This window comes from Staurois parvus, unplaced genomic scaffold (genome assembly GCF_062004578.1).
Source record: "Staurois parvus isolate SC_StPar_1 unplaced genomic scaffold, SC_StPar_1.0 ptg000227l, whole genome shotgun sequence".
NCBI classification, from domain to species: Eukaryota; Metazoa; Chordata; class Amphibia; order Anura; family Ranidae; genus Staurois; species Staurois parvus.
Window position 1 is genome coordinate 3,223,752 of NW_028318023.1, and position 23,980 is coordinate 3,247,731.

The 23,980-nt window shown below is 40.4% G+C and overlaps 2 protein-coding genes across 2 annotated transcripts in view; one reads left to right on the forward strand and one right to left on the reverse strand.

Moving 5' to 3' along the window:
- Positions 1–1,171: 1,171 nt before the first annotated feature.
- Positions 1,172–5,195, reverse strand: LOC149460515 (uncharacterized). The gene is made up of 5 exons (XM_089679596.1): positions 5,123–5,195; positions 4,669–4,746; positions 4,098–4,256; positions 3,667–3,759; positions 1,172–2,878 (listed from the first exon to the last, which is right to left on the reverse strand). The coding sequence occupies exons 2-5, from the start codon at positions 4,687–4,689 to the stop codon at positions 2,555–2,557; spliced, it is 597 nt and encodes a 198-aa protein (XP_089535722.1). The 5' UTR covers positions 4,690–4,746; positions 5,123–5,195; the 3' UTR covers positions 1,172–2,554.
- A 4,996-nt stretch (positions 5,196–10,191) lies between these two features.
- The window catches only part of NPFFR2 (neuropeptide FF receptor 2), a 229,933-nt gene continuing 216,144 nt past the window's right edge, over positions 10,192–23,980 (forward strand). Inside the window, exon 1 of the mRNA XM_089679597.1 lies at positions 10,192–10,656. The gene's annotated coding sequence lies outside the window, so the exon portion shown is untranslated. The remainder of the gene's footprint in view (positions 10,657–23,980) is intronic.

Genomic DNA, 23,980 nt, shown 5'->3' on the forward strand with positions numbered 1-23,980 from the left:
CAAAAAATAGTGAATAGTACTTGGAAATTTTACGTTAGGTGAACTCTTAAGTTAGTATGGAGTACTCAGATTTGCCATTTAAAATAACAAAATCATTTTAAGTAACGTTTACTGTATAATGTATTCCAAATGACACATTTATTTAGGTTGGGCTAACTAATGTGATATTTTCTGCAACTCTGAATATTGAGTTGTGGTTACTTGCACAGCAATCCGATTTACTTGTTAAAACCATGCAAACCGATTGCCTTAAAAAAACCAAGTAAGTGTTACTTGTTTTATTTTAGTTTTATCCAGACATCCATTTTACATTAACATCTCCCATCTGCCCAATACTGCAGACAAGCGGCGCAGGCAGGCCAGACTATCTAACTGTATGGCATGGGCCTGTTTCTGGGTTTGGCACCCCCTGTCTACCCATGCTGTGATTGGATGCAGTACACATCAATCAACAGGTTTCAGCCAATGATTGTGGCTGAAACCTGCTGACCGGCTCTTTCAAATCACGTTTACACAGACACAGCCAGATCACTGTGCTGTGAACAGAGGTTGTGTTTCTTCTCCCTGACAACTAAATCTGTTAACAACAGCACATAAGACACACATTACACTTCACAGATAACCCCCCCCCCCCCCCCCCCCGTCAGTGTCATTAATACAGTGTACATTATTATCTGATCACTGTATTAGTGTCACTATTGATGTTAGTTGGTGTCCCTCCCAGCCAGTGTGTTAGCTCTAGATTGCCCACCACTCCATCACAGTCACACTATGTTGCTGTACCGTCATTACAGTATAGAATCTATAGCTGTGTAAATTCCATATGTGTAGACACAAACCAATTAATATACACTTATTTGGATTTTGTTTTAACCAGAATACAATCATTTTTTTCAGAATACCAATATTTTTTATTGGATGTTTTGTGACAAATCTATATCTATTAAAAACCCAGTGGAGATCAAATACCACCAAAATAAAGCTCTGAGTGAAAAAAAAAATTGTATATAAAATTTAATTTGGGTACAGCATTACATGGCTGCGCAATTGTCAGTTAAAGTAGCATGGTGCTGAATAGAAAAAAAAAACCTGGTCATGAAGGGGCAAAAGCTTCTGCGGGGCAAGTGGTTCCATTCTCACAGGTACATATAAATAAATGACTGTTCCAAAGTTCAAATACGATTTTTTTTATTTTTCTTACTGTTATAAGAAAAAACATTGTTCTTTAAAATTTTGTTACATAACAACTCGCTTTTGAAAACATTTAGGCCTCGTTCACACCATGAGGTTTTGTGCACCTTTTTCTGCAAGAGAATGAAAACATCTTCTGCGCTATGTTCATACCACAAAACTAAATTAAAGTGGTTGTAAACCCTTCCATATATACCTAGTGAAGTGACTGGCCTTAGGTGATACAGAGATGAAACATCCTCCTACACAAGTTATACCTGTTAATCTGCAGCCTTCACTACAGCCATTTAAAGTGCTGTATTTATAAAGCTTGTCCGAGAGTTCAGAAAACAGAGGGTGGAGAGCTGAAATGAAACTCTGCAGAAATTCAGTGAGGACTAAGAACTGTTTGGTGGGATGAGACACCGCCTTCACAGGAACAGAGCTGAGGCTGTTAATCTGCTAGAGGGCCCTCCAGTCACCTTTTTTCTCTTGGTGTCAGGAAAAAAAAAACTTGTCAGAAGTGATTCATGCCAATATGGAGAAATGAAGCAGCAGAAATGAAATTATACTCATTGCTTTTAATGGAGACAAGTACACACTGTAGAGGGATATACTTTGTTCATATTTCATGTCTGAAGTTTACAACCATTTTAATAATAGTTTCCCTCCATGCCATTTTACACCTTACTCACAATAGGTCCGCTAAATTAACTCTGCCTGCAAGTAAAGGACCTTTTACAGGATGAGTAGGAACTAGTGAAAGAAGGATCACTTTGTATATATTATAGAGATGTACAAGCTGGCCAACTGCATCAAAATGATCTGTCTCTGGTCCTTGCATAACAAATCACCAAAATAGAAAATATAGGCATAGCTCATTGCATATATCACAATTGATGGAATAAACTCATTGCATATATTATAGAGATGTACAAACTAGACAACTGCATCAATGAGTTTATTCCACGCAAGCACAGATCACTTTGAGGCAGTTAGTCAGCTTTAATATCAATTATGATACCTGAAATGAGTTTAGCCCACATTGGTAATATACAACCACTCAGGTACTGTATGTTTGTTGTATGATCAGAGATAGATTACTTGAGGCAGTTGAACATCAATTGCAATATATGAAATTACTTTAGCCTGTATTGGTTCTGTACAACCACTGAGGTATGCCTATATTTTCTGTTTTGGTGATTTGGTATGCAAGGACCAGAGACAGATGATTTTGATGCAGTTGGCCAACTTGAACATCTATTACAATAAATTTTAAAACAGCACAAGGTTTCTGAGCTCTGTGACATCAGCTAACTTTAGTCTACTGAAAACAAGTCATAGGCAAGCAGAAAAACAAAACAAAACAAAAAACCCAAACATTCTAACTCAACAGGAGATTCTTAAGGCTTTGCAGTTTTGGTGGGAGTTTGTTCTCCCCCAGGCCCAGCATCACTCTTTGAATGAAGTTAAAAGTGTTTTCCATGGCTTTAGGGTATTCCAGGTGTAAAGCATATAAAAGTCCAAAGAAGAGGCAAAGTGCTTGAGGTAGGTTCTGGAGATCCTCCATTACAATACCTCCCTTGGCTATGATGGCAATAGACACTGGGTCAAGGTGGAGATGATTTGGAGAAGCAGGCATACTTTCATCAATGACAGTCTTCAGTCCAACAGGTAAACGTGCCCAGACCTCATCGCTGTCAGAAGGCTATACAAAAACAAACATGATCATTTGTCACTGTGTTGTATATGGTTAGTTTTAGCTTCAAGGTAAGGGTCAAAGTCAATCTATTTTTGGAAGGTTTTCTTCCTTTAAAGCATTTATTTAAAGCGGTTCTAAAGGCAGGTTTTTCTTTTAATGCATTCTATGCATTAGGATAAAGCACCTTCTGTGTGCAGCAGGTCCTCATTAACTGAGACAGCAGCGAGGCATCATTACCTCCCACTGCATTCAAAGTCAGTGAGCCAATGAGGAGAGAGAGGAGGTGGGGCCAAACCGCAGCTCTGTGTCTAAATAGACACACACAGCCTTGGCACAATTGCCCCATACAGCTGCTTGCTGTAGGGGCACTCAGCAGGAGGGAGGGGCCAGGAGTGCCAGCAGGGGACCCGAGAATAGGAGGGTCTGGGCTGCTCTGTGCAAAACCAACTGAACAAAAGGTGGTAAGTATAACACATTTGTTATATTTAAACAGAAAAACACACAAGCATTTTAATATCACTTTCAATTAGATAGATATATACACACGCAAAAAAGGGTATAATCCATCTGGATACACAAAGTAGTTGTAATGATACAGTTCTACTAACATGTCTAAGTTGAAAAATTGTGTTCAAGCATTAACATTTGTTTTACCCTCCCTAACTAAGGGATTAAATTTTATAAACTGCCATGCCCACCACTGTACTAGTGATATAATAAGTATTAATCTGTATTTCTAAGGAATACAAAGCGAATCCCCCCACAACTGCCAAGGTGCAACTATGATAACTTACGAAGCAAGTGATGTAGAATGTACTGGGGTCATCACCAAGTAGAACAGGGAGGCCTCGGAGCACAAGGGTGTGCATTGCTGTCACATCAGGTTTCTAGAAGTAAATTATCGAAAGTTCAGTTTAATATTGCATAAAATGCAAACCTACATGTTTATGAAACAAATATCATACTATTTGACAGTTCAGGAAAGTTACTGATTGAAGTTATTTAAGTTACACCCATAGCTTCGATGTTTTAACATCATTGGATCACAACGTCTCAAGACCACTTTAAAATATTGAAATCAATACATAGGCCAAAAGGGATTGTAGTAGAGGTTACAGGTTGTACATTTATGGTATCTTACATATTTCTGTATATGACAACAAAGTGAATCATGAAAGGTTTTGTAAGTTGAGAACAAACAAAAAGAGGGTTGCAGTAGACTCACCTCTGAATTAATTTGCTGCACAAACATGGACAATGTCTCTCCAACACTTCCTTTCTTGGAGTTGAAGATTGTGACAAAGCATGGTGCGTATCGATCCAGGGCATCAAAAAAGTTATTCTGCAGATTTGTGGTGGCTATTCTATTGAACTCTGAAAACACCTACAACACAAAAACAAAACAAAAAAAATCTCTTTTGCCCTAATATTTGAATAAGTCTCTCCCAAATTCTCCAGTACCCCAGCAGGCAGATCCTTGTCCTTCCTCTCTCTGTGGTTCCCCCAGCTCTTCCCTCACCTTTGCCTGTGAAGTTCAGTGGTTTGTAAGGTAGACTTTTCTGCCTTATCAACTGCTATCTCTGCATTCAGAGATCATTGGTTTGTAAGCCAACACAAAACTGCTTAACTCCTAAATTTACTTACCAACTACTGAACTCTGCCTTACAAACTACTGAATTCTGCATGTATAGTTCAGTAGTTTTGTGAACCAGAGCTCAGACGTTTGAAAGGCAGAGTTCTAGTTAGACCTATTGCAGGAAAATCCATTAAAATATTACTAGCTATTGGCATCTTACCTCCAGCGTACTGAAGCCCATTTTGACAAAGAGTCTGTTCAAGGAAGAGATCTCAGGCAGTTGCTGTGAGCAATTCTTCTGAAAAGGACAAAATTCCTTACTTAAAAATAAGTTCCCCCTTACAGCCTAGTGGTTAGTAGATTACAGACAGAGACAGTCTTTGATACCGTATGTACATTCTTTATAAGCATAGGAAACTACAGCAAACATTGAAAAAAAAAATTAGAATAAAATGTTAAATGAAACGTTCAATTTTAAGTTAAGTGGTTAGGATAAGTTTAATGGTTTAAGGCAGCATCCAGAGTTCAGTGGTTTGTAATGCAGAGTTTATATGTACCGCCTCCATCCTTAACACAGTCTTTTGTGCCCTGGGTAGTACCCCCCTTCTTGGTGGTCAGTATCTGCATCCACTCCCCCATGTGGTCAGTGTTTGTGTACCCCAGAAAATACTCACAATGGCAGAGACTGTCCAGTCAGTAATTATGGATCAAGGATTACCATCACGTAAGGTACAACCTTCCTCTGTGGAATTGATCGCTGTTGAATGAAAGAGTAGAGTACAGGAAAAATGGTCATAAATAACTGTAATAATAGCTGTGTCTGTGCCCCTTGTCCTTTGTGATCAAGTGTCTTTTCATCGAGCGCTCCCCCCCACAATAGGTTTGAAGATTGCCACCATACAAGCATTCATTGAACAGAGTGATTGTGGAGAGACAGCGCAACGTGCTCCTGGTGGTCAGACGCCAAGCCCCCAGCCATCAGTGGCTGCTCCCCATTCAAACAGTGCTTGTTGGCTGTGTCCTTTTCCCAGCTTGCCAGTCCATGGCCGCATGCACCCCTCCCCTTGCTGGTTGGTGGCCACACCCCCATCCTCCTTGCTGGTAGTCAGTATCTGTGCCCCCCAGGTCCCAGATGATCAGTGTCCACCCTCCATCTACAGTGTTGCCAACCTACCAAAATAAATTTACTGATAACACACCCACAATTTACTGACACAGCCAGGTTTTTACTGCCATTTTGACAATTACAGTTGTAAGTGCAAATTTCAGTATTTAAGTTACAATTAAGTACAATATATAATTAGCAATGTGAGTTAAAGAAAATCTGAAGGCAAAAAACATTTGATAAAGTAAGGGCAGTTATTATAACCCATTAGTTTTCTGTCATCCCTGTCCAACTCAAGAGATTTCCTATTAACCACTTTAGCCCCAGAAGGATTTTCCCCCTTCCTAACCAGGCCACTGCGTTACTTTAACTGACAATTGAACGGTTGTGCAACATGGTACCCAAACAGAATAGATATCCTTTTTTTCCCCACAAATAGAGCTTTCTTTTGGTGGTATTTGATCACCTGTGCGGATTTTACTTTTTGCGCTATAAACAAAAACAGAGCAACAATTTTGAAAAAAAAAAAATATTTTTTACTTTCTGCTATAATACATAGCCAATAAAAAAAAAATGTAAAAAAAGTCAATTTTCTTCATCAGTTTTGGCCGATATGTATTCTGCTACATTTTTAGTAAACAAAATTCCAATAGGCGTATATCGATCGGTTTGCGCAAGCGTTATAGCGTCTACAGACTGTGTGAAAGATTTATGGTTTTTATTTTTATTTAATTTTTACTAGTAATGGTGGCGATCAGCAATTTTTAGCAGTACTGCGACATTGGGGTGGGCACATCGCACACTTGTAACATCATTTTGGGAACCAGTGACACCAATACAGAGATCAGTGCTATAAAAAAAAGCACTTTTTCTGTATTGGTGTCACTGGGAGGGAAGGCGTTAACAATAATGAGCTAGGGAGGGGTTAAGTGTGTTCCCTGGGCGTGTTCCAACTGTGAGGGGAGCTGGGCTGTCCAATGGAGCAGAGTGATCTGTCTCCTGATAACAGGAAGCGGGGATCATTTTGCTCCTTACCGAGAGAATGGCGAGCTGCCTTGTTTACATAGGCACCTCGCTGTTCTCCACTCAGAGTGAAGATTGTTGGGTAGCTGGTGGCAATCGAGCCTGCTGGACACCTGCGCTGTCTCCTGCTGTGTGAGGAGACAGTGACAGCGGTGCTGGGGGAGTGCCCACTTGTGACCTTCACATACAGCTACGGGATTTAGCCTGCACGTGCCACCCTGTTGCCGTATATGTGCGTGGGGTGGTCCGAAACAGGTTAATTTCTGTTTCATAGCCAACACTGAAAGTGAAGGGAAATCCATGGTAGCCACCAGGATCACCAGAAATGATGTCTCCAGTTCTAACATTTTGCCTTTATTCCAGTTTTAGATTCTTTTACTCTTGGTGATAGCAGTAAAAGGAGAGGAAAAAAATCTACCAAACTGGGGCATGAGAGAGGGAAAACACACACACACATTGCCCCCCGCCCCAGACTGCAGAGGGACACAGATATGGAAACACACATTGAACAGAACTTAGCTTTTCCCATACACTTCCTCTCTCCAGCTCACAGTGCAACACACACTCACCTCCAGAGATGATACTAAATCCCAAGAGGGATGGCAGTCACAGAACTCAGCTTTTCCCCCACTCTTCCTCTCTCCAACTCACACAGCCCCCTCCTTCCTGATCACACACAGCCCTCAGCCCCCTCCTTCCTGATCACACACAGCCCTCAGCCCCCTCCTTCCTGATCACACACAGCCCTCAGCCCCCTCCTTCCTGATCACACACAGCCCTCAGCCCCCTCCTTCCTGATCACACACAGCCCTCAGCCCCCACCTTCCTGATCCCACACAGACCTCAGCCCCCACCTTCCTGATCCCACACGGACCTCAGCCCCCACCTTCCTGATCCCACACGGACCTCAGCCCCCACCTTCCTGATCCCACACAGACCTCAGCCCCCACCTTCCTGATCACACACAGACCTCCAGGAAGCAGACACTGAACACCAAGGAGGAGTGGCATATTACAGCACATGGACTTTCCCCCACGCTTCCTCTCTGCAGCTCACACTGCTCAGGCACCTCATCTACACCTCAGATCTGTCCATCCTTCAAGTCCAATTCCCCATATTTCCCACTGTACTCACCCCGTGTCTCTCACACCCTCTTCAGCAGCTCTTCTTTCTCCTGGACATCCTTCCAGTGTGATGTCCACGTGTCTTCTGCTTGCATACTATTGTAGCTTAGCTGGGACCTCTGCTTCTCATTGGTGCAGACAACTGTCTGTCACTAATAAGCCCATGTCCTATTGGAAGTAGGGAGGAGGAAATTGTAGGTGGCTGGAGATAGGACAAATAATGATTGAGGCTCTGAGGCTGTGTATGGATATACTCTTGTATTCCTGTGTGCATGTAAATGATTATGTACAGAATATAGACAGAAGCTAAGTGTACTTTGTATTTTTTTCCTGCACACTTTACTCAGTGCTGCTTTATTAGTGTTTAGTCAGTAGTGTGCATTGTGTCATAGACATCAATACATCTGATTAGAGATCAGTATAACACAAGGTGTTTTTCACTCCCATGTGCAAGAAGCCTAGCCCTTTATCCTCCTTAAATGACCAAAAAGCAGCAGAAAGACAGCACTGTGAAAAAAAAGAGCCAGCAGGAGAAAATGCACTGTAACTGGCTGCCTGTTAGGGCATTTTTAATACATTTGCAGCAATACTGAAACACTGGACTAAAGTGATTGTAAACACAATTTAAAAAAATAACAAAGGTTTATACATTTCTGCTCTGTGCAATTCCCCCAATGGTCCTTTTTTGGCGCTCATGGCTCCTCATGTTCTAAGTGTGCTTCCTATGGTGGTACACCTGCAGGCTCAATCCTGAGCCGCTGTCTATGTCAATTGACAGACTCTGGTTCCGCCTAATCCCTCAATCTCTCTTCACTGGCTTTGATTGATGACAGCAGGAGCAGCTGCCTCAGCAAAGCCTGTTAGACCTGGAAGTCAGAAAGCCGCTATACAGACAGACAGCGCTGGATCAAGTGTAATAAGGGGAGTGAGGGGGCAATAATATTACCTAAACATTTATCACCTTAATGCAGGAAAAATTGTTTAGACTTTAGAATCACTTAAATCCCAACTCCAGGAAAAAAAAAAAAACCTTGCAGTGGGACTACAAGGGTTAATTATCCATTTTTGTCTAGTGGTGAGAGAAAGGAGATATACTTACCTGATCTTTCAATTCTCCCTGTACAAAACTGATCCCTGCAGCTCGTGCACCCCCACCCCCCATGATCTAGCGTTCTTGAGTAGTGAACTGGTCCTGATGTCATCAAGCCCATAGACCTGCAGGACATGAGGATGTCAGGAATAGTCCACTGTTGAATTGTGGGGGAGTGCCATTTGCAGTATCGGATGATCCGCTGAGTTTAAGTTTTTCTCCCCTGCAAAAACAAGCAGTTAACCCTTTCAGTGCAAGCAAAGCTCCTCTGCATAGGAATTTATTTATTTTTGCCCAGAGTTGGGCTTTAGGGACAGTTAATGCATTGCTGCCTTGTACTGGTGTAGTATTGCCACTGCTTCCTTTGTTTCAACTTGATTATTTTAAGTTGGTTTCACTCAAAAAAATAAGTAAAATGGTTTCGTTACCTTGCAATTAACTCTAACTTAATAAACACTAGTAAGAAGGCATATTTTTGATATATGAGTAAAATTAACAAATATATCTAAGTTGGGAAAGCTATTGGATTTTACAGTGAGGGAGAGGGGGAGAATGAGAGAGGGATAGAGAGAAGGACAGGGGGAGAGAGAAACAGGGAAAGGGAGAGAGAGGGAGAGAGGGGGAGGAGAGAGAGGGAGAATGAGAGGGGGAGAAGGAAAGAGGGAGAGGGGGAAATAGACAGGGAAAGGGAGTGAGAGAGGGAGGGAGATTTGCACATATATATATATATATATATATATATATATATATATATGCAAATATATATGTAGGTATATATAAAAATGAAGTCTGTGATTGCTGTACTCTGTACATTTTTGACAGAAAATGTCAAAGCAGTGTAAATACAAGTTTTTGGGCAAAATCAGTCTTTCAAGTTAGAAACACTGAATGTACAGTGTACAGTGATATCAGGAAAGAAGTTACTTTGTTTATTCAGCAACATTTTGTGTGTGTGTGTGTATATATATATATATATGTGTGTGTTTTGCTGGAACTAAGGTTAAAGGTAGCTGTCATTGTAAATAACTGTCACTTTTTTGAACACAACAAGCTTTGTAAATTGAGCCAATTTCCTGTAACTCATTACCCTATATCACGCACGTGCAGTCCTGTATGAAATATGTACGTCTATAGATATATATATAGTATACTTTGTGTGCACAAGACCTTATCTGTGATTGTAACAGATCGGACAAAGCAGTACTTTACCAGTATGATATCACAAAGCCCAGGGAGCTGTCAGTGCCCCATAAGAATTGTATTGTTTTCAGATCAGCCCCTAATTGTAATGTCTCTGCATCGCTGGATCTAGTAGTCATGCAAGGAGCTCCTCTTCTGTACTGCCAGGGATTGTGCTGTGACTTCTCCCACATTAGTACCAGCTGTAGCAGGCAGTGAATGGTGTGCCTCGATCTGACAGCTTGGCAGTTGGAGAGCTGTCACACAGGGTTAGTCAGATGTCGCCTCTGTGCATGACCAGTGTCATCCTGATCAGGACTCTACTTATAAGGGGAGGTGCAGTGATGAGGACAGCCCCGATCCTTCACAAAGCAATGACGTCCCTTTCTCATCATCAGCATCCCTACAACAAGAAAAAAAAAAAAAAAAGAAGGGAGGTGAAAACGTGCTGATGCGCTGTGCTGTCAGTGCCTGCTTATATTTGGGTGACAGGAGCTGCTGGATCAGCTTGTGCTGTGGATATAACACCTGCTCCCTCTGCAGCTGACATCCTGGAAGTGTCAGCCCACTCCATTCCTCGTCCCTAGAGACATCAGCTGGAGCTTTAACCCACTTCCAAGACTTGTGTTCTTGGAAGAGCATCACTAGGCTTCCCTGGTTCCTGTGCCCAGGACTTCTCCTCCACTGGTAAGTACTCCCACACAAAGGGGGGATCTAGTTTATAGAGGGGAAATAAGGGAACCAATCAGTTTCTAACTCCAGCTTTTTTGGTTAAGCTTTGACAATGACAGTTAGCATCTGATTGGTTGTCATGCATAGATGCTCCAGTTTTGACCAATTCCCCTCTATAGTTTTGGATTTTAGCACAGTTTAATTCCAAGAAAGTACTTGAGGCAATGAAATGCCTGCACTTGCTGTCAAGCAATAATTATTTTTATTGGCAGTCGTCTGATCCTCATACATACTCTGCATTAGTGCCATGTCTACTTCCACTCTAATGGAGAAGCTCTCTGATGTTGGTAGACACTTTGTTCAGAAAGCATGAAGTGCACTTTATTGTATTGCCCTTGAATCCTCATTTTATGCTTTGAAGTCCTAAAGGGCCAATTGGGAGAGTAATATGTAAAAGGTGGAGTTGTTAATGTGTTTTTACGCTAACATGAAGAGGGGGACCACCGATGTCTGATTTAGAAGTAGATGGAAGAGATGCATGCCATTTAGATCTATTAGGTAATCAGCTGTTAGGACATCTTTACAAAGTGTCCCATTGGTCACAGGACAAAAGGTGAAGGGATCTGCCTCCTGCAGCCTTATGGGATAAAGCAATGCACTGATCTGTGGGGTATAACAACTTTGCTTGAAGTATGTCCAGTGTTAGATCTGTGATGACAACATAAATAGGAGGACATTGGAATGACTGTCATGTACTCTTAGGTTTTTTTTTGTTTTTTTTTGGATTGATATTATGGCATTTTGCACCGGTTGGAACCTTTCAGCACCTAGTGAGCTGCCCCTGATTACTTTCCTGACCACACTGTGGGGTTTATTTACTAAAGCTGGAGAGTGGAAATCAGGCTCACTTCTGCAGAGAAGCCAATCAGCTTCCAGGTTTTGTTGCCAAAGCTTAATTGAACAAGCTGAGGTTAAAAGCTGATAGGTTTCTATGGAGAAGTGAGCTTGATTTTGCACTCTTCAGCTTCAGTAAATTACCCCTGTTTGTATTGTGCAGCATTAGCCCATAACAACACATGTAAAATCGACTTTCTCTGCAATGCAATAAGCAACCATGTGGCAAGTGCAAAAGCCCATAGAAGCCAATCATAAATCTACTTTCTCCACTGTGCAATGAGCAATGAGCATTGATGTCCAAAGTGCAATAGCCCATAGCAAACCAACAGAAATCTATTTTCTCTAAAGCACAATGAGCAATGGTGTCCAAAGTGCAATAGCCCATATTATCCCTTTAGAAATCTACTTTCTCTGCAGTGGAATGAGCAATAATGTCCAAAGTGCAATAGCCCATAGCAACCCATCATACATCTACTTTCTCTGCAGTGCAATGAATAATGGTGTCTAAAGTACAATAGCACACAGTAACCCATCAGAAATCTACTTTCTCTATAGCACAATGAGCAATGGTGTTCAAAGTGCAATAGCCCATAATAACACATCAGAAATCTACTTTCTCTACAGCACAATGATCAGTGCTGTTCAAAGTGCAATAGCCCATAGTAATACATCAGAAATCTACTTTTTCTGCAGTGCAATGAATAGAGGTGTCTAAAGTACAATAGCCTATAGTGACCGATCAGAAATCTATTTCTTTACAGCACAAGCAATGGTGTTTAAAGTGCAATATCCCATAGTAACCCATCAGAAATCTACTTTATCTGCGACGCAATGAGCAATAATGTCAAAAGTGAAATAGCCCATAGTAACCCATCACAAATCTACTTTCTCTACAGCACAATGGTCAATGGTGTTCAAAGTGCAATAGCCCCTAGTAACACATCAGAAATCTACTTTATCTGCAGTGCAATGAATAATGGTGTCTAAAGTATATTAGCCCATAGTAACCCATCAGAAATTTTCTCTGTAGCACAACGAGCAATGGTGTTCAAAGTGCAATAGCCCATAGCAACCCATCATAAATCTACTTTCTCTACAGCACAATGAGCAATGGTGTTCAAAGTGCAACAGCCCATAGTAACGCATCAGAAATCAACTTTATCTGCAATACAATGAGCAATAATATTCAAAATGTAATAGCCCATAGTAACCCATCAGAAATATACTTTCTCTACAGCACAATGATCAGTGGTGTCCAAAGTACAATAGCTCATAGTAACCCATAGAAAATCTACTTTCCCTGCAATGCAATGAGCAATGGTGTCCAAAGTGTAATAGCCCATAGCAACCCATCAGAAATCTACTTGTTGTACAACGAGCAATGATGATATGCAAAGTGCAGGATGACAAAGTGCAGGATCTTATAACAACTCATCAGAAATCAACTTTCTCCACAGTCTAATGATCAATGATGATATAAAAGTGGGATAACTTATAGCAACTCATTAGAGATGAAAGTGGTACTAAATGATATAGTTATTCTCCATAAAAATACATGCACATCGACTCTTTAATCATCCTGTAATCTTTTTTTTTTCCATGGAATTGTTTCATAGTGTGTTTTTCTGTCTCCCTGTGGCATGCTCTGTGAGCTCCTGAACCTTTCCTTTTCCCTCTCACTGTTAGTTTAGAATGAGCAGTGCCTGTTATTTGCGATTGTGTGCAGTGCTTTATGTACACTACAAATCCCATTGTCCATCTAGGGAGCGAACAAGTAAGGTAGCTACTGTATGTTCCTACATGCAGTGGGACCATGAAAAAGTAGTCACTCTCTAATAGGAAGTCGGATCACAGCAGCAAAAATGGAATTTGGAGATTTGGAGGAGGCAGAAAGCAATATAAGGGATGTTTTTAAGTTAAGAATACCTAGACTGAAAAAAATAAAAACAGAGTTTAGTGTCACTTTATCTTACTCTGCAGTGCAACGAGCAGTTATGACATGGAAAGTGTAGTAGCCCATAGCAATCGAAGATTGGTCATCTTTTTCTGATCATGCGCTAATGCACACCATGTCAACTTTGCTTTTTGCAATGGTAAGACAAACAGGAAAATAAAGATTGGACATGTAGCAGTTCATCAGTTAGATGAAGTGACATTACTTTGTCTGTAGAGATCAAAGTAGCCTTGGGCTACATTCTACAGGTAGAATCAGGAATTTATAGAGCTGAAACTGCTTTCTTTTCCACTGCTGGTTAATCTGCGGTGGTGACATTCATTTATCAAAGTGAAAAAGCTATTCAAATCTGCGGTGCAATACTGTATTCCTGCTTCACACATGACAGAATCTCATTAAAGGGCTTATGCACGTGGCTGTAATTGAATTACTGATCTGTATGCAGGATCTTGCTGGTAGAGGCTGGCTCCTTGATCCTGCATTAGAACACATTTACTAGTCTTTAAGGGTAATTTCGCATGAACCGCTTGCTTTCTAGTGCAATTCCACACATTCTAGTGCATTTTTGACAGTCCATTCATTTGAATTGGCTGCAGAATGCACTTGACTGCAGAAAAAATAGTGCAAGCACTATTTTTCCAGACTGCACCACACCAATCTGCATGGTACTGCAGTACTATGCGATTTGGTGGCTGTAATCACTCTGCATTTTCAAGATGAATTTGGGGCGACAAGGGCAGTACGTTCACCTGCGGTACAGGAAACATATTTAGAACCACGAGCGGACTGACCATTCGAGCACTCGGGCACTGCCCGAGGGTCCGGGGTCAGTAGGGGGCCCCATAAAATGCCCCTGGTACCTTTTTATAGGCTTTCTTGGGTGTGTTTTGAGTGTGGTTAAGAACACAGGGGCCCCATGATCCCCAATTGCGCGGGGGGCCCCATGAGTGGTCAGTCCACCCCTGTTCAGAACGCACCTTTTCCGCACCGCAGTTTGTTGTAAACCGGCCCTAAGTTCTTCTGTTTAACTATGTGTTTAGATGTATAAATGTAATCCATCAAATTATTCTTCCATTCGCTAGCTGAGATGTATGCATGCACAGTATTGCTTTACCCTCACCTTACTCACTTTAATGGGTGGCGCTTGGCTGTGGTACTGCATGCCAAATGTTACAGGTGGTATAACTTTTGCCACGTGTATGTGTACAATCCTAAGCGGCTGCATGCTATCTTTTAGCTGGATAGTTGGGAGTGGTAAATCTGCAGCTTACTCTCCTATTTTTACCGCCCATAATATATAAATTAAAATAAATAGTCTTCACACCCAAAGAGCAGACATTTTACAGAAGTAAAAATAAGGGCCCTTTTAGACTGCTTCATTGAAAAAATGCGGTAAAATACATATGTATTTTTGATGCGTTTCCAATGTGTTTTCTGGTTGCCTGATTCCCAGCATGAAACATGAACATGTGACTCAAAACGTGCTCCAAAATGCAACTGTGGTGCACTTTTTATGTGTTTTTGATCATTTTTTCATTCATTTCAATAAGGATATACATTTTTGGTACGTTTTTGAAAAACGTGCTAAAGATGCAGCATGCAGGAGTTTTCAAAACGCAGCACAGCCACAATAGATATGTGCAATTCAGTTCCTTTGGATTTGTTTTTTGAATGGAAATTCCATTTTCAGAGATTCAGATGTATTGGAATTTCCAGACGGACACAGTAATAAATCTGCATGAATCTGAAAAAAATATCACAAAATTTGGATGCGTTCAGATGTATTGAGAAGCTGGTTGTTAAGGAACAGCCGGTTGCAATGTCCTTAACAACGATTACTCCTATCTGCTGTCAGCTGGATTCCCTGCTGTCAGCAGAAAGTTAGCAAAGCAAATGGCAATTTCCAAAAAATAAGAAAGTATGGCCCCCCCCCCCCCCCCCCAATTCTTATCAGGCTCTTCGAGTCTGGTGTAGATTATAAGGGGAACCGTGCACCAAAAAAAAAAAGAAATAGTATGCGGTCCCCTCCAAAATCCATACCCTTATCTGAGCATGCAGCCTGGCAGGCCAGGAAGGGGGGGGGGTGAGTGAGCAGTCCCCCCCCCGAACCATACCAAGCCACATGCCCCCAATATGGGGGGTGGATCTGGTATAGATTTGGGGGGGTGGGCTCACAGTTTTTTTTCTTTTTGGCGTGGGGTTCTCCTTAAATCCATACCAGACCCGAAGGGATTTCATTTTTAGTTTTTTTTAAACCGGCATTTGTTTTGTTTACAGGCGAGTCATGATTTTTAAGGACACAGAGGCCTGCCGGCTGGCCACTGCTTGTCAACTGGCGCTATTCCAAATGCAACAAATGATGAAGATACAAACCGAATTCCGAAAACAAATCAGTCCATTAACAAATGCATCCAAAAATGAGTTCTTCACTCAACAATTGGATCCAAAAATGAAATGAAATAAAATATTCCGGTGTGCACATGTCTAACCTGCAACACATTGATGTGATGAATTCCATAGGATTTCAAGGGAAATATTTTTATTGTTTTTCTTGTGCTTTTAGTAAGGTAAAAGTGCATCAAAAACGTATTGGTGTGAAACAGCCCTAAATGTGTTCACCTTTTTACATAGGTATAGTACGTATACATACACATAATAATTGTTTTTTTATTTTTTTTAACGCCTTCTAACTATTAGCACAGCATAGAATGGTTGAATAAGGGTGTACATTTTACACAAGCAAAACAAACTGGAAATGCAGTTAAAGCTATGATCACACTAGCCTGCATGGCAAAACACATTTTATCGTATAAGCTAGCACAGTGCTGGTTTCAGCAGAGAGCAGCGCACACTTCTTTTTAAAAGATTTATTTATTTGAAGTGTCACCATTCTTGTCAATGTGCAACAGCGTGGTGCTTGTTGCTGATCTACGGTGATCCGCAGTGCCATCTAGTACAGTGCAGAAAAATGCAGACATGCGTGCATGCATTTTACCACAACTCACTGTACCACGCATCACACCAGAGTTATGGTGTGAACAGGGCACATAGAAAACAATTGTTGTCTATAGGGTGGATTTGCTAAAGGCAAACAGACTGTGCACTTTGCAAATACAGTTTCACTCATTTTTCCCAGAGCTTAGTAAATATGGTAAAGCTTTACTTTGTAATGAATACCTACATTGGGCATAAGGAAAATAAAAATAAAAAAACATTTTGCTTGCACATGATTGGATAATGAAAATCAGCGGAGCTTTACCACTTTTACTAAGCTCTAGGGAAAATTACTGCAACTGTATTTGCAAAGTGCACAGTCTATTTGCCTTTTAATAAATCCACCCCTATGAGCCTTAGTGATGGCTTACTTTTATCCAGTGCGGGGAAATGCAGTGTAAATGAGCCTAAAAGCTGAATTCCAGGTATAGCACTTTTTACATAGCAAGTCGGTACGTGACGGAACGCCTGTCACCCTGATTGGGTGATTCCGTAAGAGAACTGCTTCCTCGCCGCTGGGACACAGGACCCAAGTATTATAGCTGGACATCACACCCAAGACTAAGTGACACTAGCTTAGGTGCAAAAAACTGGAACTTCTTTATTGAACAGAAATACAGGTTTTTATACACTTCAGAAATAAGGGAAGTCCCCACATGAACAATAAAAACAAATATTACACATTGGGATAAACATCCCACACTGATTAGGTAATAACTTGATCACATTATCCCAAACAGTGCAAATGGTAAACAGTATAGCCAACAGCTAACAGCGATCTAATTAACAGTAAGCTAATCAGCATCTAGCAACTAACAAGTAAAGGTGATCTAATTAATAGTAAGCTAATCAACAGCTAGCAAATAACAAGTAACAGTGATCTAATTAACAGTAAGCTATTCAACATCCAAGCACCCAGACAAGCCAGGAAGCCCACCCCAGACAGGCCGGCACCTCCAACCCTGAATACACAAAGTCTATTACACATGCTGTCTATCAGGTGTTTGCTTTCACATGTATAATCTGTCCATCATAAGACAAAACTCATAGGATAGTCCAACAGTCTGAAAAGTGGAATTAATTTGGATTGTTGATAAATATTTCTTTCCCAAGTTGAGGAGCTTCTTCAACCCAATCCGCAGGAGGGCCCCATATTTCCTCTTACCATTAACCTGTACAAAATAAATATTACTAATTTCCATCCAATCCAGAAGGGAAACTGCATTGTCTTTACTCAGACAATTAGTCCAAGCCGCACTCTCAGAGTTGATCATGTTGTTGTCCATCATTAGAGAATGATCTGCTTTCTCCATGGATCATAATCATTGGGTAGAAGGCTAGCCCCTAGTCCCCTCCAAAAGCCCCTCTCCTGATTGGGTCTGTCACATGGTCCAAATTAGATTAATGCAACTATATTATCATAGCTGTGGGATCTCTCTAGAAGTAGAAACTGCCACTCCAGTGATCTCTACTAGATTCCGAGTCCTGTGTTGAACAGCTGCCCTGCTGCCTTCTAAACAAAGGGGGTTGGCTGCTCAGCATGGACACCGTTCAGAAAATGCCTTGCTTTTTCTCAATGAAGGCAAAATGTTCTTTGATTGTATGAAGTGTGGGACAGTGACATCCATCTCATCCAATCAAAGAATGCTTTGCATTCTTTCAAAAAATGCAAAGCATCCTCTGCATGGCACACATGCTGAGCTTCCAACTTTGCGTGTTAACAGTGCAGCAGGGCAGCCACTTGAACTTGGACTCGGAAGCCAGTAGCGATCACAGGAGTTCTTCTTTAATCTTAGCTGTATTAGTAGGCCAAAGGGACCTGTATAAAATGTATGTCTTTTAATGTCACCTCGTAAACATTTTCTACACGCTATATGAACGTTACGTCATTTTTATAGTCTACATAGTGAATATGCCATTATCACTTCTATTGGCTGTGAATCATGGTTGACCTAACAACCCGAATAAAATGCCATTTTCTGTTTCATGGTAAAGCTGTGTTTTATCCAGTCTAGATGAAGGTCACGTTGTCACTGGCACTGACATGAACACTTTAAATGCCTGGCAATACAAAAACTAGGAGAGGAATGAGGTATACTGTATTAACACCGCATTCATCGTGACACATATATATGAAATGTGTTGCAATTATGTGTAATCTCTGTCAATAACCATACACTGTACTTCAATTTCCAAGTTCCATTATAAAATACATAGGGGTTATTTATGGTCCATGAGCAGGAAATGTTTGATGTGACAGTGCTGTAAAAGTCCCTTTAGAGTGCTAAATAGCTTTGTGTCATAAAAACAACATGGTGAAATAATGGATTTGCTCAGGGATTACCATCGTTGTAAAGTGCCTGCTAAACCCAGGCTGCTTCAAGAAGGACCTCGTAGTACTAACATGGATGACCTAGTAATCTCTATAGTAGATAGCAGGACTATTGATTTTCACCTCTTCGCTGTTGATCGATTTGCAGTTTAACACAGATTTTATCCTCCACCCACCATGCAAAAAAAATTGCGATATTTTAGATATGTTCAATTATCACACTTTATAATATATATTCAATATTTTCATTATTTTGAAAACACGTTTTCTAATAAAACATTCACCTATTCTAGGACAAGTTGCATATACCGTAATCATCCATTTATCTTAATGGAGATAAAATGATCAAACTGAGTTGTGCAGATGTTGTTTTAGGTATCATATGCATTGTAATTTGCAGTATAACTGCTGAGTAAAACACATGCTCCCACGCCTGGAGTGTGTAAGGGATTTAAAACCTTATATTTAGCATTTCAGATTTTCACATGTAGTAACAATGTTCTGCCAGTGGATGTCAGTATTGCTATAAGCTGTCACCAAGAACAGAAATCAACATAAGCTATGTGACAGTGAAGTATAGTGAACCATATGAAAGAAGTTTTGGTTTTACAATCTGCTGTTTCTGACCCATGTGAAATGTTGATCAAAGCATACGGTTTATTATTATCGAAAGGTGAAGTCCAAGAATTATATGTATTGCATGCTACATTGGTCCAGCTTGGCAAAACATAAGTAAGCATATTTCATATTGATGGGCCACTGGGGAAGTCTGAAATATCACATTAGTAGTTGGTGTAACCTTCCAGGTCCTGCTCAGGTCCTATGGGAGCTGCTTCCCCTCTGCACACTGACCATAGGGGGTCGCTGACTCAGTAATGCCAATATTCACAGAACACCTTGCATTTTTTATAATGAATATATGCCGTTCTCTGATTGGGCGAGGTGGAGAGAAGAGTAGCGAGGTCATGATCTCTTCCTCGTTCAATCACAGGATGTTTGTCTAACATTTTTTTTATAAATAGACCCTGTAATTTAACCACTTTTCAGCAATTTAGCAGTTTCCTTTAGTACTTTTTGTCATGATAGATTCTGCACTGTAACAACGTGGAATTCTTTTAGTCAAAAGGAATGAAGTGTTTAAAGTGGACCATAAGGATCTTTACAAGTCTGCATAAGCAAATTCCTGACATGTCACAATATGTAGCTTCAGTATTTTCTGTCATTTAAAAATCTGTCCTTGGGTTTCAGATAATTGCCTGTACCTAGGCTGAGATGATGACATCGGTCTGCAGCAGAAAAAAAAAGCAGTCGCTTTTTTGTCCAGTAATCAGACTGCAACATTGTAACTGTGTAAAAAGACTCAAGGTGGGAGACTGAGGCAAAAACACCAGGATTTTAAAAGAGAAGTATAGCCAAAGCAATGTGGTCATACTCCTCCTGGGGATCACAGGAGTGCACTTTGTACTGCACTTCTATAACCCGTTTTCAGCTGAAAGCACGCTGTCTGCTGACATCGTGGAGCAGGTTCAAGGCTCTGAAAACATCTTGGCATTAAAGTCGGGATCCACCCAGAAGCCTGGACTGGCTCAATCCTTTAGGGAGCCACTGAGAGCTTCATCCATCTGCTCCCACCCCCTCCACACCCCAGTTCTTCAGTGAAAGCTGGAAGGGCAGAACAGAGAGCCAGATACTAGCAGTCATGGCTCTCTGCTCAGAGCGAAGGGGAGAACTGAACGATCAGCAGTGTTTGATCACCTAGTTCTGCAGAGCTAGCGGGGGACTGATGCAGCATCGGCTTGATGCTGCATCCACCTAGGTGAGTATAAATCTTAATTTTTTCAAAAGCCATACTTTCTTTTTAATGATTTTGTTACCTCTAAGCCAGCATCTCAGTCCAGGCAGGAAGATAATGAATAATCAGGAGGAGTACTGTGACTTGTAAAGCTTGTCATAGATGGTTTAAAATTCAGCACGTTCAGCAGAGATGATCAACTTCTCATGAAAGGGAATGTTGGAAAATTTTGCTTTGGTCAGTGCATTCAGCCAGCTAATCAGTTGCAGTGCTGATCAGTGTATTCTGACAGCAGGGTAGTCTTGCTGTCAGAATACAATGACACAGTGGTAGGGATTACTTCATCTACCTTGAATGTGTGGATGGGGGAATCGCTTCACTTTTTTATTCAGTCCACTGGTTGAGTGAAAAATAAAACCTGAGCCATTTATAACCAGCTTAAAGTGAAACTCCAGTTAAAATGTAAAAAAATAATAGTCAGCAGCTAAAAAAACTGTAGCTGGTGACTTTTAAAAAAAAACGGACACTCACCTGTCCCTCCATCCAGTGGTTTCCTCACCACAGCTGGTTTCACTGGCTGTCCTCTCTACCCGACATCAGCATCTTAAGTGTGGGCACCCAGCTGTGATAGCTTGCGACTTCACAGCCGGGTGCCCACTGCGCATGCACAAATAGAGCCATACCTTGTAAATGGTCCTGTAGTCTTCTGGGACCTGTTACGTGTCCCAGAAGACTGTGGGAAGGGAGGGGGAGACAGCAAAAATGGGAGCGGGTACCTGTCAAAAGGGTAATAGGGTACTTGTCTCTCACTCCCCAAAGGTGCCATTCCTTAAGGAGATCAGGTGGATGGAGGAATCCCTCCCGCCAAGACATTATATTCTAACAGTGGTACTTCCTGCTGTCAGAATACACTGATCTCCAACTGCTGACCGATAAAAGATTTCCTACATTCTTGTTCTACAGAGGTCTATTGATTAACTTTTGTTAAACATGGACAGCCATACATGGATTTAAATTTGTCCATTTCCTGTTGAACTGGCCAGATTTTGAACCATCTATGGCCAGCTTTACATTTACATATTAGCAATAAAGAGAGGTAGAGTTTCAGCTGCTTGTCCCCAATATTCAAGAAAGGGATTCCTACCTCCATCAAGACAAGCTAAGACAAGCTTGTCTTGATGGAGGTGGGAATCCCTGAGATACTGGAAAGCTTGGTGGATTTGAAAGGGGCACTAATGGATATCTGCCAAGGGGCCTTGGTTTGTTTTTTCCCCATTCCTTTGATATTATGATGGAGTGATGTGGGGTATGTTTTACTGATTGGATTTTATATTGCCCCTTTCTTACCAATATGGAAGAGGAAAACTTGGGTTATTTTGCTCTACTCAAAATATGTGACTCCATGGAATGATGTTGTCAGCAATGTGAGGGTTGGCTGACTTTTTCCTCTGATGCCAACATATTGAGATGTTCATGTGACCACTCGTGTATCAGACTACTCATGCCATCATTTATGGAGAAATACAATTCTGTGGTGAACGCCATTGTTTTTAGGATTGCTCTGATATATGCTAGCAGTTTAATTGATGTTTTAGATCCCCCTTGTTTCAAGAAGATCTTGGTATGACTGAAATGTGTCGAGGCTATTGGGGAATATCTTGTATACTGTCTTGTTGCTTTAACCCTGTAGAAGGGACAATGGTGAAAAAAGTGTATTAGAGCTACCAGTGTGATTTTAAGATGCAATTAATTTTTTTTAGAAAAGTTTGTAAAATAAAGTATATAAATCTTTTTACATAAACATATGTGTGATATTCTGTTAGCTGTATTAAAGTCCCAATGGGGTAACTCATTCTTGAATACATCTACATATTAGCATGTATGAACTTAAAATGAAAAAATGCGTATGTGATGTTTGGTTGCCTTTAATTGATCAACAGTAATAATCATAGGTATTGTTAGTCTTAAGATAAACATATAGCACGCTCATTGTACTCACAGCAATGCTACCCAATATATATATAATCTATGCAAACGTCTTCCAGTACAGTGGACATATTATAGTTTACAATCCACTGAACTCTTGACAAGGCTGGATGAACAAACATTTGCTAAGGCAGTTTCCTTGCATTATAATGGGTGTGTGCTTGAATGTGCCCTAATGTTACCTTTATGGGTATCAATAAATTATAATGCATTCCAGGAAGTATAAAGAGTGCTAGCCCTCTAGGAAAATGCAGCTCCCGTGTGATGTATACTATTAGTCACATCCAACTAACAGGAAGATGCAAATAGAAAAAGACCTGCCCCTCCTCTATTGCTGGGTGGCTCTATCAGATGACTCATAAAAACATAGTTGCCAACATATGGAAATAAATAGGAGAGATACATCAAAGGGTTTAACCAATTCAATACCTGGCAATTTTACACCTTCCTGCCCAGGCCATTTTTCAGGTTTCAGCGCTCTCACACTTTGAATGACAATTGCGCGGTCATACAACATTGTACCCAAACTAAAATTTTATCATTTTCTTCACACAACTAGCGCTTTCTTTTGGTGGCATTTAATCACCGCTAAATTAACAAAAAAGACCAAACATTTTGAAGAAAAAACATGTTTTTCTTTGTTTCTGTTATAAAAGTTTACAAATAAATAATTGTTCTTCATAAATTTAGGCCAAGATGTATTCTGCTAAATGTCTTTGGTGAAAATAACCCAAATTAGGATGTATTTTTTAGTTTGTAGGAAAGTTATAGAGTTCACAAACTATGGTATAGATCTGAAGATTGATCAATCCTGAAGTACTGACAGCCAATCTAATTTCTTGAGGTCCAAGAATGTCAGAACAGTGCAGATATCCCCCAAATGACCCCTTTTTGTAAAGTAGACAGTCCGACGTACTTCATAAGAGGAATGGCGAGTTTTTTGAAGTTGTATTTTTTTTGTCATCATTTTTCGGAAAATGAAAAAATTAAAAAAATTATTTTCACAATTTTTTTTTTACATACTGTCACCAGTGCAGTACAGCATCATCATATAACTGGCATGGCGGTGATCAGGGACAATGACTGGTGACAGTATGAAAAAAAAAAAAATATATATATATATTTTTTTTTTTTTTCTTTTGAATTTTTTTAGTAAATTTTTTTTTATTTTTTTAAGATTTTCTTTTTATATCTCACTATGACCAAAGTAGTACAATGTTACCATAATAACATTGTACTACTTTGGGGAAGTGATCAGTATTTTTTTTTTTCTTTACACAAATTGCTTATAGCAAAGAATTACTTTGCTATAAGCAAGCATTTACCTGAATGACATCGATTCATTAAGGGTTTTGTTCTTTTTTTTGTGCTTAGCTGTGATTTG